General features: G+C 38.5%; 1 protein-coding gene across 1 annotated transcript; it reads left to right on the top strand.

Moving 5' to 3' along the window:
- Nucleotides 1-1457: 1457 nt before the first annotated feature.
- Nucleotides 1458-2641, top strand: LOC110877345 (E3 ubiquitin-protein ligase At4g11680). Its single transcript, XM_022125490.2, has 3 exons — nucleotides 1458-1982; nucleotides 2076-2186; nucleotides 2283-2641. The coding sequence occupies exons 1-3, from the start codon at nucleotides 1627-1629 to the stop codon at nucleotides 2464-2466; spliced, it is 651 nt and encodes a 216-aa protein (XP_021981182.1). The 5' UTR covers nucleotides 1458-1626; the 3' UTR covers nucleotides 2467-2641.
- Nucleotides 2642-18608: the final 15967 nt, after the last annotated feature.

Raw genomic sequence — 18608 nt, 5'->3', positions numbered from 1 at the left:
CCGTTTTGACATGAACCCGTTATAACCTGAAAAAAAAGGATATATAAGATTCAAACACCGAAAAGATCATTATTTATATTGATCCCATTAAAGAAAAAGCAAAAATCCTATTACAAATATGTGATTGACGTGAGTAGCTTATAACATTCACCTTAAGCATAAATTATTGTGAATATAAGAATAAAACGGAAACCACAACTAATATGTGCAATACGTAAATCATATGAAAAACCTTAAGTATAATTATCCATTTTAAAAAGTATTAAATTTATATGCTTTAAAATTAAAGATAACTTTCGTTCAAAAATAAAGTTGAAGTATTTTTTTCAATTAACACTTTTAAGTATTTTTTAATCATAAATTAGAATTAGAAATTAAGTAATAAATATTTTTAATGAACTGAAAAAGAGAATGTCATATGTCATTAGTTGGAATCCTTTATTATAATTATTAGATTAGATATTAATTTTTTAATTTAATTTTAATGTGTATTTGATTTATTTATGGAAGTAGTTTATGTACCTTGATAGTGATAAAGTTTATGTACATCCCATTTTTTCATACCATATGATAATTTTGCTATTTGTGTGATTTAGCATGATTGTTATGATTTGACTCAATGTACGTTGAGTTTTAAATTCCTGTATATTTTAAGAATTTCAATTATTTTACATATTCTTTATCCACCATATTGAATAAGTTCATTTTTTAGGAAATATATTGGCCTTTTGATATATCAGCTTCAGGATTCATCTTTTACATCCAGAGTTGAATGTAACTAATTTGAATGATTTTCACCTACATATGAAAAAATGCATATGTAGGTGAATGATAGACACAAATAACAGACAACACATTTTCACCTTTCAACTACACAAAACTCATTTTCACCTACACATGTTGTTGGTTCCTTTTATTTTCATCTACAAATAACTCATGCTATCCACTTGGGAATAGCACAGTGGTGTTGGTGAGTAGATAGAATTTACAGTAGTAGAAGGTCAGGGGTTCAATTCCCATGGTATGTGAGTTTAAACGTTTAAATTGTGCAAATTTTTAACATTTCTCCACTACTGTCGGGGGCAGATTCAAGGCCGGGGGAGGGGGGAGGTAGGTTTTGAGATGCGTCAAAATTGTGCAAATTTTTAACATTTGTTTGTAGGCACCTTCCCAAATATCAGGATGAGTTAGATTATTGAGAAAAGATGTGAACACATTTATAAAAAGATGTGGACATATTTTAATATAGAAGGAGAGTTAGATTGATTACAAAATAACATGGTTCATGATTAGTATTTTGAGTAATGTCAAACAAGATTTGACCTCAAGTATACTCATATTTTTGGAAACATTTAAATGGCAAGCTCCTCAAGAAATAAATATACTGTTATTGGTCACCATTGTTTCATAGAACATAATTCAAGGTGATTCCACCAATTATCTTTTCATCATAATGAAGGGTTTTTCCTCTTTCATCTTCAAGTCTTCCCTTGCATCCTTAATTTGGCCCTACCCTAGGGTTAAATATTTCTTCATCTAAAGGGAAAGCATCAAGAAAAACCCTAATAATAAATCAGAGTTAATTTTGATTGGTTCGAATTAGGATTATCCAAACTCTTGCCCAATATGAATTGGGCAAGAGTTTGGATACGATTTACAACAATACTTAATGTCATATATGATTTAAGTGACACCATTGTTCTTATGATCGCGTCTCGTATGGTAAGAGATAGTGATGAAATCACACGTCGAGCGCCATCAAGAATCATATCAAAGGGATTTTTAATCTTAGATGTGCTTTTGACCATGATGTATATATTTATCGGGGTATTCATTCTCAACAAGAGCAAAAATGAAATACCAACAATGCCACTTCGGTTTTGGATCGTTGTTTTCATGTTCTATTGTATATTCCATATCCTTTTCTCGATCATACAATTTGAAGGCGGTCCATGGTCACAAGCGGAATCCATAATCTTCAAGTATGTACATTCTTTCCCTCGAATAATATCCGTAATCCGTTATTTGTTTTGTTTTTTCCTTTCTTTACTAATATAGTTTTCTATTACTTTTAGGGACTTGGAATACAAAAAGAATGTATTAGGAATATTCTTATGGGGATTGGGAATGTTTTTTATGGTAAAAGGAGCCGATCAAATGTTCCTTGCTGCACCCAAACTCACATGGTAACCATTTCATATATCCACCTTAAATATTGTTTTTATATTTTTATCCAAGTATCCAACACCAATAATCACCTGAATTTTTAACTTTCATTGCAGGATACTCACCTTCTTCTTGTGCTTTGATATTGCCCTTGCAATATTTTGTATACTCATTTTGTTCGCGGTTTTGGTCACTTTTTGTGGTTGCATCCCGATACTTTATGCAATATCCTACTACAAGCGCTATCAACAAAATCAACGACGTGTACAACTTCCACCCTGCCCATGGTGTCACAAGTGATTCTCAAGGATTTTGTAACTTGAGGAATACAAATATATGGCATTTTTGTAATTCAAGAAACTCTTAAAACGACTCATTCACTTTTGTAAATGATAATATCTTGGAGATCATAACTTTGAAACCCAATTCCTAATTCCAAACCCAAAGAACAAAAACGAATGATGTTTAACGATGATGATATCATGGAGATTTGCGCTTTAGTTAAGTTGCATGTTGTGATTTGCACCTAATGGTGCAAGTAAGCAAGTATTAAGCAAGTCAATTTACCATAGTTGTCAATTTGACCGTCTTTATTAACTCGTCCACAAAATAACCTGATACGAACCGAATCGTATATCAAATGGTCCTAAGAAAATAGAGAGAAACGGATAGAATATTTAGAGAGAATTAGACTAAATCAACATTTTCATTCATAAAATAAAATGGAAATACAAACTCGTTTAAATAAGACTTAACAATTGTAACCATCCAACCCACTACTCCCACTAAGTCACTAACCCACTATGCAGTAAGATAAATAAATAAAACAAGTAACTAATATGCATGATTCTAGCAACTGCCATGACACACATTTCATTTTTGTGCATGGTGTCTCATGAGTAAATATATATGTGGATGAGGTACACATCATAACCCGAGTTATAACTTATAGTTTATCACTCACAAGTAGAGTGAAAGCGTAAAAGTAATAAGTACATGCTCAGGTTGGTTAAACTAGTCAACCTAGATGAGTAGATTCGTCTTAAGTGAACTTTAGATTGCCCCATACATTTTCTAATAAGAGATAAAAGCACATTTTTAGTGTTTGAATGAAGAAGTGTTTTCTTATTTTAAAGGATAAAAATACATTTTTAGTGTTTGAATGACAAGAAGTGATTTCTTATTTTAACGTGAAATAAGTGTTTGAATGACAAGAAGTGATTTCTTATTTTAACGTGAAATAAGTGTTTCAATGAAAAGAAGTGTTTTTTTGCTATTTAACGTGAAATATTTAGATTTTAATATGATTTGATATTTGTTTATTTTAAACCGGTGAATTCAACGTACCAAAAAAAATTGATTTCAATAAGTGTGAAATAGTTATTTTATTAATCAGCTTTAATAAAAATGCTTTTAATTAGTACATTACCCAATTTGATCCGTAAAATAAAGTACAAACAATCCTTTTCACATGCTACTTTTTTTTTCTAACGGTTAATAGACACCCCTAACATTTACTCCAAAAAACCAAAGATGGAACTGTCAAAAAATCAGAGAAAAAGGAGATAAGAGTTAGTGTGAAGTACGCTAATACTACAGAAGAGATCTGGAAAGGTCTACGTGACATGTTCGGGAAAGAAAGTGCGGCAAGGGCATACGAACTGAAGCAACTTTTGAGCACGACCAAACAAGATGGGGCATCAGTTTCAGCTTATTACACGAGACTGAGGGTTATATGGTATGGGATCGATTCGGTGTTTTCCGTGCCAAGGTGTTCATGTGAAGGATGTGGTTGTGAGATTAGCAAGAAAATTGGCGAGTTAAGAGACAAGGAGAAATTATATGAGTTTCTAGTTGGACTCGATAGTGACTATTCAACGGCCAGGACATAGATTCTAGCGATGAAGCCTATATTGTCGTTGGGTGAAGCATATCACCTAGTTCCTATAGATGAGCAACAAAGGGTTGTGTCTAGTGGAAAGAAGATGAGCAGCAAAGGGTCGTGTCTAGTGGAAAGAGGATGAGTAGAGAGCATCCGCCTTTCAAGCATTCATGAAATGCGAGGGCATAGGAACAAGCGGTAAAACGAACAAAGTTGGACCAAAGTACAACAAAAAGGATTTGGTGAGAGGGAGGAACATAGTGATTTTTGTGGTAGGGACAATCATAATCGCAATGGTTGCTTCAAGCTCATAGGGTACCCAGATTAGTGGCCCGACAAAGGGAAAGTTAACAAAGGAGGAGCCAAGGCAGGGTGTATTGAAACTAATCCGACAACAAACAAACAAGTAGAAGGTGAACCGAATTCGATTGCAGGTCTAAGCAATGAGCAATATAAATAATTTGTTAACCTGTTCAATGCAAAGAATGCGTCAAACGTTGAGGTCACTCAACCCATAGCAAACATGGTCGGTAGATTGTATGAAGGTAATGAATGGGTTGCTGACTCGGGTTGCATTGAGCACATAACTTACGATTTAAATTCGTTTAATGGAAAAATTGGAACATCTCAAGAATTACCAGTCACCATTCCTAATGGTGACTCTATACCCGTGAAGGGAAGGGGTTCTTGCACATTTACCCAATGGGAACCATATAAATGATGTCTTATATGTTCCTACTTTCACTTGCAACCTTATTTCAGTTAGAAAATTAACTAATAACCTTTGGTGCAGTGGCGGATCCAGCCCTGTTTTGTGGATTCATATGAACCCATTCGGTTTGGAAAAAAATAGTAAGAGCTTTGTATGATTTGGAAAAACTAGTGAGAATCTACCAAAACGAACCCACTAAAAGAAGTTTCTGGATCCGCCACTGCTTTGGTGTACTGTAACTTTCTTACCTAATTTTTTTTGTCATACAGAACTTGAGGAAATTGACTGGGACAGTTATATGTAAGGATGGTCTTTATTGGCCGGAGGTGGGAGGATGCAAGAGAACAGCTATGGCTGTAACTAGTTACATGTGGCATTTGCGTTTGAGATGCCCTTCTTTTAGTAAAGTTTCATGTCTTAATTTTGTTTAAAGACGAATACTATTGATTGTGATTCATGTTTGAAAGCGAAGGTTACTAGACTACCTTTTCACATTAGTTCAGTTTAATCAAACGAATGTTTTGATCTTTTGCATTGTGACATACGAGGAAAATACCGAAGGCCCTCTTTAACTCATGCCAATTATTTTTTAACCATAATAGATGATTTTAGCCGCTTGGTTTGGGTCTTTTTCTTAAAAAATAAGTCAGAAGCAAGTGATTACTTAATCGGTTTTTGAAAAATGATTATGACGCAATTCAACAAAAATGTCAAAAGGATTATGTAAGACCCTAACACGTTTTAACCGAAATGACGCAGCGAAAATACGAACCATAAAATTTCTTTCTTTATATATGTTCGAAAACCCTTTAAAATGACTCTTTTACATAAATTACATCCTTCCTACTATTTAAATACACCAAACGTTTTCATACATTAACAACTAAGCGACCATACTCCCGTACAATCCACGTTTGGGTTCGATCTTCAACCGCTTGCAGCTCATGATGATGATGATTATCCATGTAACCTGCAGTCACCGTACACATCCACATCATTAGTAATTGGTGGAAACATACATAATTTAAAACATATATAATTTAAATGACGTAACACATTCTTCCAACGTGTGATAGTCCATTCGATTATCCTTCCGAATTCAATCCTTGCACCCAGGCAACGAACCTTCAAAAGCAAACGATAACTTCCCTGCACCTTCATTCCATTCTCAAAAGTAACATGATTAGTACCGTTATACTCGTACGAATTATAAGCCATGATTAGTACCGTTAATACTCGTACGTGTTATAACATGATTAGTACCATTATACTCGTACGAATTATAAGCCATGATTAGTACCATTAATACTCGTACATATTATAAGCCATGCACACATATGTACAAGTTCCATACATCCATATATATTAAATTCCAGTATGTGCATACATAGTGTTCTCAGTGGCGGATCTAGGATTTTTTTCCTATGGGTTCACTTTTTTGGGTAGTTAAATTTCAAAACCATATGTTAAAATTTTCGGGCCGGGTAGGGTCACGGATCATAATAAAGACCCAATTTCATATCGAATTTCCATTAGCATTAACCCAAAAATTCAAGTTTAAAGAAAAAAGAACTAAAATTGCTAAAAACCAATACATGTATATCTAGATTCTATCTAATACATCTATGGCAATCTTTTTAACTGCAGGTTATAAAATTATAAAAGATGTTCCAAAAAAAAGACACCATGACCAAGATTCGAACCTATGTTCGGATGTATAACAAACTAACAGATGGTTAACAAATCAAGTCTACAAATCAAGTCTCAATCTAACGGATGATAATCGATTAATCGGATAGACTAACCTTAATCGCTGATTCTGATAAACAAAGTGAAGGCTGTCGTCGGCGGAGGCGGAGCAGCGGAGGCCGGAGAGTAAGAACGCCGAGATGTTTTGGAGCTGCTGATGTTTCTTCATTCTTGTTCTGTCTGCGCCGGGTTGTTTTGGGTTATAACCCTAAATGGGTTTTATATTACATTAAAGAAAAATAAAAGAAAAAAATTAAAAAAAAAACGGAACAAAAACTATTATTTATGGATCATTCAAGATTCGAACCCGGGTAACTTAGGGAGAGTAATGTGGACATAACCAGTGGAACCAAGGTTTTTTTTTTTTGTTTATGGGTTCCCTTTAAATTTTACTTATGGGTTCCTTTTCAGTTTGTTATATACATTTACACTAAAAACCGAATGGGTTCCCGGGAACCCGTAGTTTCTTAATAAGTCCGCCCCTGAGTGTTCTATCTAACTTTTACCCACATTTTACAGTCTAACACATTCAAGATCCAAATCCTAGCCACAACATCCAAACATAGAATCTCGCTCATACAAACTTGCGTATATATTCCTTCTTAATCATGCTCGTCTGTGGTTTCCTCCTACCAACACTTTACCAAAGTGTGCACTTTGCTGTAACATGCACTTCTTACTAAACTAGTGCACACTTTACTAAAGTGTGCACTTTGCTGAGTGTGCACTTCGCTAATGTGTGCACTTTACCTAAGTGTGCACTTTGCGGAACTAGTGCACACTAAACTGAAGTGTGCACTTTGTCGAATTAGTGCACACTAGACCAAAGTGTGCACTTTGTTGAATGTGCACTTCACTAACGTGTGCACTTTGCTGAACTACTACACACTAGACTGAAGTGTGCGCTTTGCTAAATTAGTGCACACTAGACCAAAGTGTGCGCTTTGCTGAACTAGTGCACACTTTACTAAAGTGTGTACTTTACTGAATTAGTGCACACTTTACTAGAGTGTGCACTTTGCTGTAACGTGTGCTTCGTACTGAACTAGTACACGTTTTACTGAAGTGTGCACTTTAATGAACTAGTGCACACTTTAATGAAGTGTGCACTTTGCTGTAATGTGTACTTCTTACAGAACTAGTGCACATTTAACTGAACTAGTGCACATTGTACTAAAGTGTGCACTTTGCTGTAATATGCACTTCTTACTGAACTAGTGCACACTTTACTGAAGTGTGCACTTTGTTGAACTAGTGCATACTTTACAGAAGAGAGAAGCCAATCCTTGGCTTTGTCACATAAGGAAAACGAGAATAGCCCAAGGCGAATAGCATCATCGGATGCGTTATGAATTTCAAAAGTAGCGCAAACCTCCACAAAACTAGCAATGTGGATACTAGGATTCTCGTGATCCTTTCCAAAAAAACTGCAGCATCAATGTGGTGATCGATTTGATTTAGAAATCGTTGTTATTGATCGTAGGCGTATCTATGCTCGCCGGTAGACCTTCAAGTGACGGTTTATGATGTCATTTAAGGCCCTCGTCTCCTCTTCGGCGTAGGCCATGTCTAACCGAACCTCGTGAAATACATCGTCTCCCATCGCGTCTCTCTCAATCTTCATGGCCACCGCTCGAGACCGCTCTCGTAATCTCTTATGAAAATCACGCTCCAGCTCCAGTAAAAGGTCAACGATTTTAGCGACGGGTTTTGAGGACATACACGACTCGTAAGGAAAAAGGCCACAATGCAACTATATACAAAAATAAAAATTACAACTAGCACACCATCATTTTTCAATAATCACACAGAAGATAAATAAAACAAGTAGACAAAAACTTTGAATAAATTTCAGAAGTAGATAAATAAGTAACTCGAATCATTCTCAAATATGCCGCGTCCCTGGAAACGACACCAAAAACTCGATGTGCGTGAAGTATATATATTTTTTTATGAATGTACTCTTTCACAAATAATCAATTTTAAAAATAGTTTTTACCCTATAACTATATCACAGACACAAAAGGCGAGTATACTCATCGAATAGTAATATAACTTTTGGGCAAGAATTGGATATTAATCCGTGAATGCGGTTTCTCGATGTGACACCTGTGTCACTTCAACCATCAAACAAATACCAAACCAATAAAATATTGTATTTCATACTTGGGATTTGTATAAACATGTGTATCATTTGCACATACCAATTCTTGTTCGATTTCAGGCTTTAAATCGCTTTCTAGAAGGTTATATGCGCACTGATGCATAAATGTAACCAGTTTAATGCAACAAACACTCCAAAATAGTGACATAGGCTTAACATACCTTAAATAACCTTTACATAACTTAGAAATCAGTTTTGGAAGGTTTGGTATGCCGAAATCAAGTCTATTCGCTTACAGGGACTAAATATGACAAACTGCGAAAGTATGCCAATTTGAACTATAACGGACAATCCGGAACTTGACCATAAGTTAAACATACCCTAAATATCCCTTACATAGCTTAGAAATAGGCTTTGAGAGGTTCGGTATGCTAAAATAAACTTTATTGATCAATAGGGACTAAAAGCGTCAAAAAATGCACAAGTTTGCATTTTCGCGCATATTTTACGTTCTGAATATATCCGGACATCCAAAAATTCATGTAATCATTAAAATATTATGTTTTAGTGTGTGGCATGATAAAATTTCATTCGTCGCTTAATTTGGATCGTTTTTGCGTTTGTTACGACTTCCGTCGTAATTAACCGAACAACGGAACCGTACGACCAAACGAACCGACATCCGAGATATTTTTTAGCATGTTTTGAGTTCCCTATACTTTAACTTCATTTTAGAGCCTTGAAATGAGGTTAACGGGGCTTAAACGTGTCAAAAATGAGCCGAAATGCAAGTTTCTGATGTGCAGGGACCTGTTTTGACAATCTGCCAAAGTTGGCCAGGCGGCCCGCGTAAGCCAAGCTTAAATCTCTCCTGAAAGCTGTCCCCACCATTGTAGGGTGATCCCCTAAATGGCGACCCATCCGATATCTCAATCGGATGGTTAGGCGTACCTGATGGCGGCAGCGAGGGGTCCGTATCCTCGTCGACGTCCATCTCGTGACCACCAGAAAAGTGGTCCTCCGGTCCAAGTGGGTTATGACCCACTGGCTCATCCACAAAAGCATTAGGGTCATATAAACCCTGGTAGACTGGCGCTGGATACTGGTGCGGTGACTGGTGCAAAGGTATGTAGGATCCATGCGAACCATGGGGCCCATTCTCTGAGTGGGGCCCAAACGAGTGGGGTAAAGACGGTGAAGTGCTGGCGGACACCGAGTGTCTAGCAGGCTCGGCGAAAGACCTCCAAAGGTCGTTGGCGGCTGTGTTGTGCGTGGCGGATGGTGCTCGCCTATGTGAGGGCCCTGCCTCATGGTCGTGAGACGTAGCAAATCCTCCTCGACCTCTCATTCTTGGCGGCATAGTGATCCTGTCAAAAGTCAAACAAGTTGCACAACAAAATATATAAGACAATGCAAAAATAATAAAATAAATTAAACGAAATGTTGAACATTTCCTAAGTTCTTTGTCTAGACTCGAAAATCGAGGAATGTGCAATTGTGTAACTGAGATTAAACACATTAGGATAGTGTTTAATTCACTCAGCGTTGGCTCTGATACCAACCTGTCACACCCCGATTTCCACGTGTCACCGGTGGGCCCGGTGTGGGGTACAGTGACGTAGTTGGCATCGTCATAGACAATCAACACGATATAATAATGCACAGCGGAAGCAGAATAGAAACATTTCAACTTTAAATAAAGTGCAATGATAATTATCACGGTAGTTGAAATAGATCCACAGGCGGATCAAATAAAAATAGAAATAAATAGTTCAACAGATAATTGTCGTCCGAGCTTGCGAGACTATAGTGGACGCTCTTAGGAAACAACCAGCCTATTCCGTATAGTACCTGCACTTAACCTTTTGGGAAAAATACGTCAGTTTACACTGGTAAATACAAATCGACTGACTCATTTTGAAAATGATTGAAAATTTATTTAAATGCACAAGGCATAAATATTTTTTTTATTAACTTGGGATAATTATATAATATAAACTTGTGAACGATTTACATGCACTCGTATCTTTGGTGGCCCGGGATCTGCTGTCCGGGCTAAGAATTAAATGACACACCACATTAAAGAGTTATACACGCCGAGTGTACGCCTACACCCCGTGCTCTGGTCGTGGCCATCTCGTAAGATAATGCCAAGGATATCCGGGACATGGTCAATAACCCCCCAAAGCCTTTAAGTAAGGCAAGACTGTTTAAACGAAATCACACAAGCTATTCAAGACTGTACACCCATAGGGCGCAGGACTTGTGCGCCCGATCAAGCGGTATTTTAAATACCGTACCCCAAGCCCGTATAGGGAAAATAAGTCAAAATGTATTTACCTGAGCAAGTATAAGTCACAAATGATAAGTGTTGGTAGCTTTTACCGGGCCTCCTAATCTGGAACAAAGGTTTATAATTAACCTATTAGATTCCTAACGGCCTTTCATTTAAGCCTAAGCTTTGACCGGTTAGTTTTAAGAATGATACGGTTTACGCACGATTAAGCGGAAGACCGGATAGAATGTGATTTAGACCCGACAAGTTTGAATACTTGTATAATATGGGTATACTAAATACATTCTGGATTTTGAAATAAAAATGATATCGTTTGACCCGTTTCGGTCAATTTACGCAAACTAGTTACGTAAACCGAACCGAATGCGAAAAGGGCGATACGGGTAGACCAATGATTCAAATGCAAGTTCCCTGATATAATATGCTTTAAATATGATATAATATCAGTAAGTTATGTTCTATATTGCCCGGAATAATTTTAAACTCAATTTATGCCTTAGAAGGGCATTTTGGTCATTTAAGAGATAATAAAAGGGTAAAATTAGAAATCTGAGTTTCGGGTCTGGTTCATACAGTAAATATACTTAATATAACATATTATATCAGTAGGGTATGACCCATATACCAAATTTATCATTTAAAACCAAACTATGCACCGTAGGGGTATTTTAGTAAATTCACAAGGGCTAAAAATGCCAAAACTGGAAATCTGAGTTCATAAACTTATACTTACTGTTTTTATATGAAAATATGCTAAACACATCAGTAGGTATAGGTCTTATATGTTTAAAACAAGTATAACGCTTACTATGCGCTTAAAACGCTAAATATGCGATTTAAGGGCGTTTTCGGGTTTTCAAATTAAATCTGAGATTTTTATATTTCCAGAATACTTAAAATAATTTATTCATCATATAAAATCAGTAGAAAAAGGTTTCGGGTCAAAAGGATGTGTAAAACTCATTTTATGGCTAAAACGGTCAAAACCGACATAAGCCGAAATGACTAGGCGATCTAGGATCCGTTCAGCCAAAAATTAATTAAAAATCATCAAAATTCCCAGAATATTATATTACTTCTGTTGGTAAAAAGTTTCGTATCAAAATGTGCCCAGAAACGGGTTCTACGCGAAAAGGACCGTTTATGTAAATTTATAATGTAGTTTTACGCTAATGGCCATAACTCACAATCTGGACCACCAACTGATCCGAAATTTTCGGTGCAAGTTCATATACTAGAAATAAAGATTTCTATCCTTTCACTTTTCCAAAAATCCCGTTTTAAATCAAAAAGGGCAAAATAGTCAACTTTATGCATAAATCGGAAACGTGCATTCGAATAGGCTAAGCATAGACTCAATCAAGGAAAATTCCAGAAAGTTTAACTAAAATAAAAATAGTCAAAAATACTTTCCAAAACAGATCTCGAACATGCATGTACGAATCCGAATCGATAGTCTACGAAATAATCGTTTTACAAGACTTTCGGTTCCGATTCGTGGCTATACTATAGATTGTCGAGTTGATGATGATTAAAACACATTCTTATATGTGTTACAAGTTATTTATAATGATCAATCAGATTGCATGTCATCTATATCATTAATCATGTCATTTTTCACAAAAATCGCTTCTGTTGACTTTTTAGAAATAGGTTTGACTCGACATTTAGCATGCATGTAGTGGGAATCAGATAGTACCCTTTAGAGGGTTTGTTTCCCACATAAATACCAATCTATAACAAGTTTCAATTCGAGAAATGACTGAAAGAAATCCGTTTAATCGGAAAGTCAAAGGTTATGAACACCCAGTTTGACTTTTAGCAATAATCAAAGTAATAACGGATTAGAGAACGAATTGAAAGCTTACAAAGGTTCTATAGATGTTTAGAGAACACTAGAAGTCGGCCTTGTTGATCAGATTATCTCCAGAAAGCTTGCCTTGAAGGTTCTTGATAGAGAGCTCCTTGTTTACTTTGAGAATGTCCAAGAAATATGATCAAAATCTGATTTAAAGCCACAAATTCGAGGTTACTGTTGTAGTAGCCATGCAAGGAATGTTATTGGGTCAATTGGAGGTGCCACCAGCTGTTACCAACATCAAATTCGGGCCAAACTATCCATTTTTGCGAATTCTGTCGCTGGGCAACCCACGCGGCCCGCTTGGGCTTTCCCAGGCGGGTCGCCTGACCCTCCTGATCAGCCAACAACTTTCATATATTGACAGCTTTGACCCCTGAACTTGTACGCGATGTTTCGGCTACTTTTCTCGACCCGTAAACCCCCAAACTTGGTTTCTAAGGACCTTAGGACTTTTACCAACATGGTAATGTCCTCGGATAACTTTGCGCTCAACCGAAAAGCCATGAAATTCGACGTTGACGCTTTTAGTCCCTTAAGTACGGTTTCGGCCATAACTTTCTCATACGTTGACGAAACTTCATGAAATTTTTACCACATATTCTAGTGAGTATATTTTAGCTATACAAAGCTTCGGGTCTGCCAAAAGTTCACTCAGAGGTATAAATTCAACATGTTGACACTTTTGGCCCCTATAGTTTGAAATACTTCACTTTTGTGCAATTTCCGCGTCGTATGATCCATGAACCATCCGTTTAAGGTTATAAACATTATGTGGGGTTATCATAGAGCCTATTTATTCATTGTTGACACTTTGGACCCTTACGTTCCATAGTTTTCACAGTTTGTCACTTTTAGTCCCTCTAAAGTATGTTTTCACATAACGGAACCTTATGACACGTGTCAAGACATTATTGGACGAAATTTTTCGAGGTGTTACATCCTCACCCCCTTAAAAGAAATCTCGACCCCGAGATTTATTCAAACAAATGGGGATATTTTTCTTTCATCGTGGATTCCACTTCCCACGTGTATTCGGGACCTCTACGGGCATCCCATTTGACCTTGACAATAGGCACGTGCTTCCTTCGAAGCTTCTTTACCTGTCGATCCTCAATCGACAAAGGTTTTTCAACAAACTTTAGACTTTCGTCTATGTGTATGTCTGTATGCGGTATAACCAGTGAATCGTCAGCGAGACACTTCTTCAAATTACAGATATGGAACACATTATGAATGGCGCTAAGCTCTTCAGGCAAGTTTAACTTGTAAGCGACTGCCCCGACACGTTCGATTATCTCGAAAGGTCCTATGTATCTCGGGCTTAGCTTGCCTTTCTTTCCAAATCGCATTACACCTTTCCAAGGTGATACCTTAAGCAACACTTTTTCACCCACATCGAAGTGAAAATCCTTGCGCTTAGGATCCGCATAACTTTTCTGCCTATCCCTGGCAGCCTTCAAACGATCACGGATCTGAACGATCTTGTCTGTCGTCTCAAAGACGATATCTGGTCCAGACAACTGGACATCTCCAACTTCTGCCCAACAAATGGGCGATCTACACTTCCTACCGTATAGGGCCTCAAAAGGCGTAGCCTTTATGCTGGAATGGTAGCTGTTGTTGTAGGAGAATTCAATCAGTGGTAAGTTCTTATCCCAACTACCACCTAAGTCGATCGCACATGCTCGCAGCATGTCTTCCAAAGTTTGAATAGTACGCTCACTCTGACCATCGGTCTGAGGATGATAAGCCGTACTAAAATTCAAACGAGTGCCCAACGACTGTTGGAAACTCTTCCAAAAATGTGACGTATATCTAGTATCTCTATCAGAGATAATAGATATAGGTATACCATGTAGCGCTACTATCTTATCGACGTATAATTGAGCTAACATATCTGAGCTATACGTCTCTTTGATGGGTAGAAAATGAGCTGACTTAGTCAGTCTGTCAACTATGACCCATATGGTATCATTTCCCTTTTTCGTCTTCGGCAACTTGGTGATAAAATCCATTGTCACCATTTCCCATTTCCACTTGGGAATTTCAGGTTGCTGAAGCAAACCTGACGGCTTCTGATGCTCGGCCTTGACTTGCGCACAAGTCAAACATTTGGCCACATGCTCAGCTACTGACTTCTTCAAACCAATCCACCAGTAGTTTGTTTTCAAATCCTGGTACATCTTATCAGCTCCAGGATGGACGGAATATTTAGAGCTGTGGGCTTCCTGGAGGATAACATCCCGAAGTCCTCCATAAACTGGAACCCATATTCGTCCGTTTAGTCGTAGCATTCCATCTTTGTCGTGGGATAACTGCTCCTCAGTTACTCCCAACTTTTCTGCAGGATAGTTAGCTTCCAGCACAGCTTCCTTCTGTGCAGCTAACACCCTTTCATTCAAGTTATTCCTTATTTCAATGCGCTTGGCATTGATTCTGATCGGTTTAACCCTTTCTTTTCTGCTTAAGGCGTCGGCAACCACATTTGCCTTGCCTGGATGGTATCTTATCTCACAGTCATAATCATTGAGAGTTTCCATCCATCGCCTTTGACGCATGTTCAATTCCTTCTGATTGAACAAGTGTTGAAGACTCTTGTGATCCGAATAAATTATGCACTTGGTTCCATACAAGTAATGTCTCCATAGCTTCAAAGCAAATACAACTGCACCCAATTCCAAATCGTGGGTGGTGTAGTTCTTCTCATGCACCTTGAGTTGTCGAGAAGCGTAGGCAATGACTTTGCCTTTCCGCATGAGTACGCAGCCCATGCCAGTATGTGATGCATCACAATACACCACAAATTCATCTATACCATCTGGCAACGTCAATACTGGCGCGTTGCTCAGCTTCTGCTTCAGAATGTCAAAGGATTCCTGCTGCTTAGGGCCCCAATCAAACTTAATCTTCTTACGGGTCAACGAAGTTAGGGGCGCAGCAATCCTTGAGAAGTTCTCGATGAATCTTCTATAATACCCTGCCAATCCGAGGAAACTGCGAATCTCAGTAGGAGTCTTCGGCTCCTGCCAGTTCATGACTGCTTCTACTTTAGCGGGATCTACTTGGATACCACGCTCGCTTACAACATGTCCAAGGAATTGGACTTCTCGAAGCCAAAATTCACACTTCGAAAATTTGGCATAAAGCTTCTCTTGATTCAAAAGTTTGAGAATACAACGAAGGTGTTTCTCATGTTCAGCTTGGCTCTTCGAGTAGATAAGAATGTCGTCAATAAAGACGATAACGAACTTATCTAAATAGGGTTTGCAGACGCGATTCATGAGGTCCATGAACGCGGCTGGTGCGTTAGTGAGCCCAAACGGCATCACCAGGAACTCGTAATGTCCATAACGAGTCCTAAACGCGGTCTTGTGTACGTCTTCATCCTTGACCTTCAACTGATGATAACCTGACCTGAGGTCAATCTTTGAGAAGTAGCTTGCTCCTTGCAGCTGATCGAACAGATCGTCGATCCTGGGTAACGGATACCGATTCTTGATAGTGACCTTGTTAAGCTCACGATAATCGATGCACAGACGCATCGACCCATCCTTCTTTTTAACGAACAAGATTGGCGCTCCCCAAGGAGATGAGCTAGGTCTAATAAAACCTTTAGCTAATAGATCATCCAACTGCGTCCTCAACTCCTTCATCTCCGTTGGTGCCAATCTGTATGGTGCTCTTGCTACAGGTGCTGCACCTGGTATGATATCTATCCGAAACTCTACTTGCCTATCCGGTGGCAACCCGGGTAGCTCTTCAGGAAATACTTCAGGATATTCCGAAATAACAGGAATATCTTCAATCTTCGGCTTTGGCTCATCAATGGTAACTTGTGCCATATAAATGACACATCCCTTCTGCATGCATCTGGATGCCTTGAGCATGGACACTTGCTCAGGCAATCCATGCTGGGTATCTCCTTGAATAGTAAGTGACTCACCAGACGGAGTCTTAACTATTACTTGCTTCCTTTTGCACAGAATCTGGGCTTGGTTACTCGACAACCAATCCATGCCTATTACTATGTCGAATCCAGCTAACTTAAAGGGAAGCAAGGATAACGGGAAAGAATGATTCCTAATGGATATAACACATCCATCTAGAACAGTTGAGGCGGTTTCTAAAGTTCCATCGGCTAATTCCACCTCATATTTCACGCTTAAGGTTTTAACAGGAAGGTTCAACAATTTACAAAACTTATCGTCTACAAACGACTTATCGGCTCCTGAATCAAACAAGACTCTAGCAAAAACATCATTTACAAGAAACGTACCGGTAATGACGTTATCGTCAAGGACTGCTTCCTTTGCGTCCATTCTGAAGACTCTCGCATTAGTCTTCTTCCCTTCCTCGGCCTTCTTTGCAAACTTTGGGCAGTTGGGCCGAATGTGCCCTTTTTCGTTGCAACCAAAACACGTTGCATCCTTCATCTTCTTGCAATCCACAGCTTTATGGTCCGTGGACTTGCAGATTCCACATCGTTTCTCTGAAGACTGGGATTTCGTTTCTAACCGACACCTCCCAAAGTGGTGCCTCCTGCAGATCTTGCATCTGGGTTTCTCACCCGACTGATGATCACTTTTCCTAGACCCCGACCCTTTCCTGTGGTCGTTGTTCCCTCTATGTCGCTTTTCAGATCTTCGTGAGGTGTCATCCTCACGTTTCCGTTTGTTCTCCTCAGAGCTCTTCATAGCTCTCAATCTTACCACGTCTTGAGTGAGGGAGAGGGATAGATCTGCTACGGATCTAAATGTAGTAGGTCTTGAAGCTTTAACACTCGCCTTTATCTCCGGTGCCAGACCCCCAATAAATCGAGCAATCCTACGCGGCTCCGGGGTCACCAAGTAAGGCACTAAACGAGACAACGTGTTGAACGTTGTAAGATACGCTTGACAATCGAGGTTCTTCATAACTAAGGATACAAAATCCGATTCGATTCGTTCGACCTCGTGCTGCGGACAGAAGTTCTCTTTAATCAGGGCCACAAACTGTTCCCATGACAAACCGTACAGTGTGGCCTTACCGGCAGCTTGTAGGAGTGACTTCCACCATGCTAACGCATCTCCCTTGAATGACTGGGACACGTACTTCACGACGTCCCTATCATCACACCCGCTGATATCAACTACAGTGTCCATCTCGTCAATCCACGTCATGCAGTCGACGACTCCCTTTTCCCCAGTGAAATCTCTGGGCTTGCAAGATACAAAATACTTGTACGTACAGGACCTGCTGTACGTGTCATGTTTCAGCTTAATCTCCTGCTTTGGGACGCTGCTGTGGTTGGAGGAGTGATTATCATCCTCAGCTTTCTTCGGCTCACTCTTTTTAGATGGCGGCTTACTATGAGCCTCAGAATGAGTCTTGGGCTTTGCGTGCGTTTCTGCTCGGGTCCTACTCCGAGTACCACTAGATTCCTTGAACTGCCGATCCATAGCCTTGGCGACAGCATTATCTATCAGTGCTTGCAATTCTGCACCGGTAACGTGAATCTTTGCATTATCTGAGTGTTCCCCAGAATGACTGTTGGTTTCCTCCGATTTGGCCATCGTAGCTTTAAGCTACAATAAAGGACAAGGTCTAATTTAGAACCTAACAGTATCATCGTTCTAGACGATTTATTAACCATGGTATCAAGAACCTTAGCAGTTAATTTAATAAATTTCATTCAGGCTCTTATTAGCAATCAAGGAATGAAAATATATATATTGGCACCATAGGCCTAGTCACAAGGACAATTACTAAATTATAAATTTAGATTTTTATAGGATTATAAATTGTATAATTAAACAAATAATCCTTTACTAGACAGAGAGTCATAAACCACAACTGTCA

The sequence above is a fragment of the Helianthus annuus genome, chromosome 9 (assembly GCF_002127325.2).
Source record: "Helianthus annuus cultivar XRQ/B chromosome 9, HanXRQr2.0-SUNRISE, whole genome shotgun sequence".
In the NCBI taxonomy this organism is placed as follows: domain Eukaryota; kingdom Viridiplantae; phylum Streptophyta; class Magnoliopsida; order Asterales; family Asteraceae; genus Helianthus; species Helianthus annuus.
Note: the sequence above shows the minus strand (reverse complement) of the source record. Positions and strands in the feature narration are given on the sequence as shown.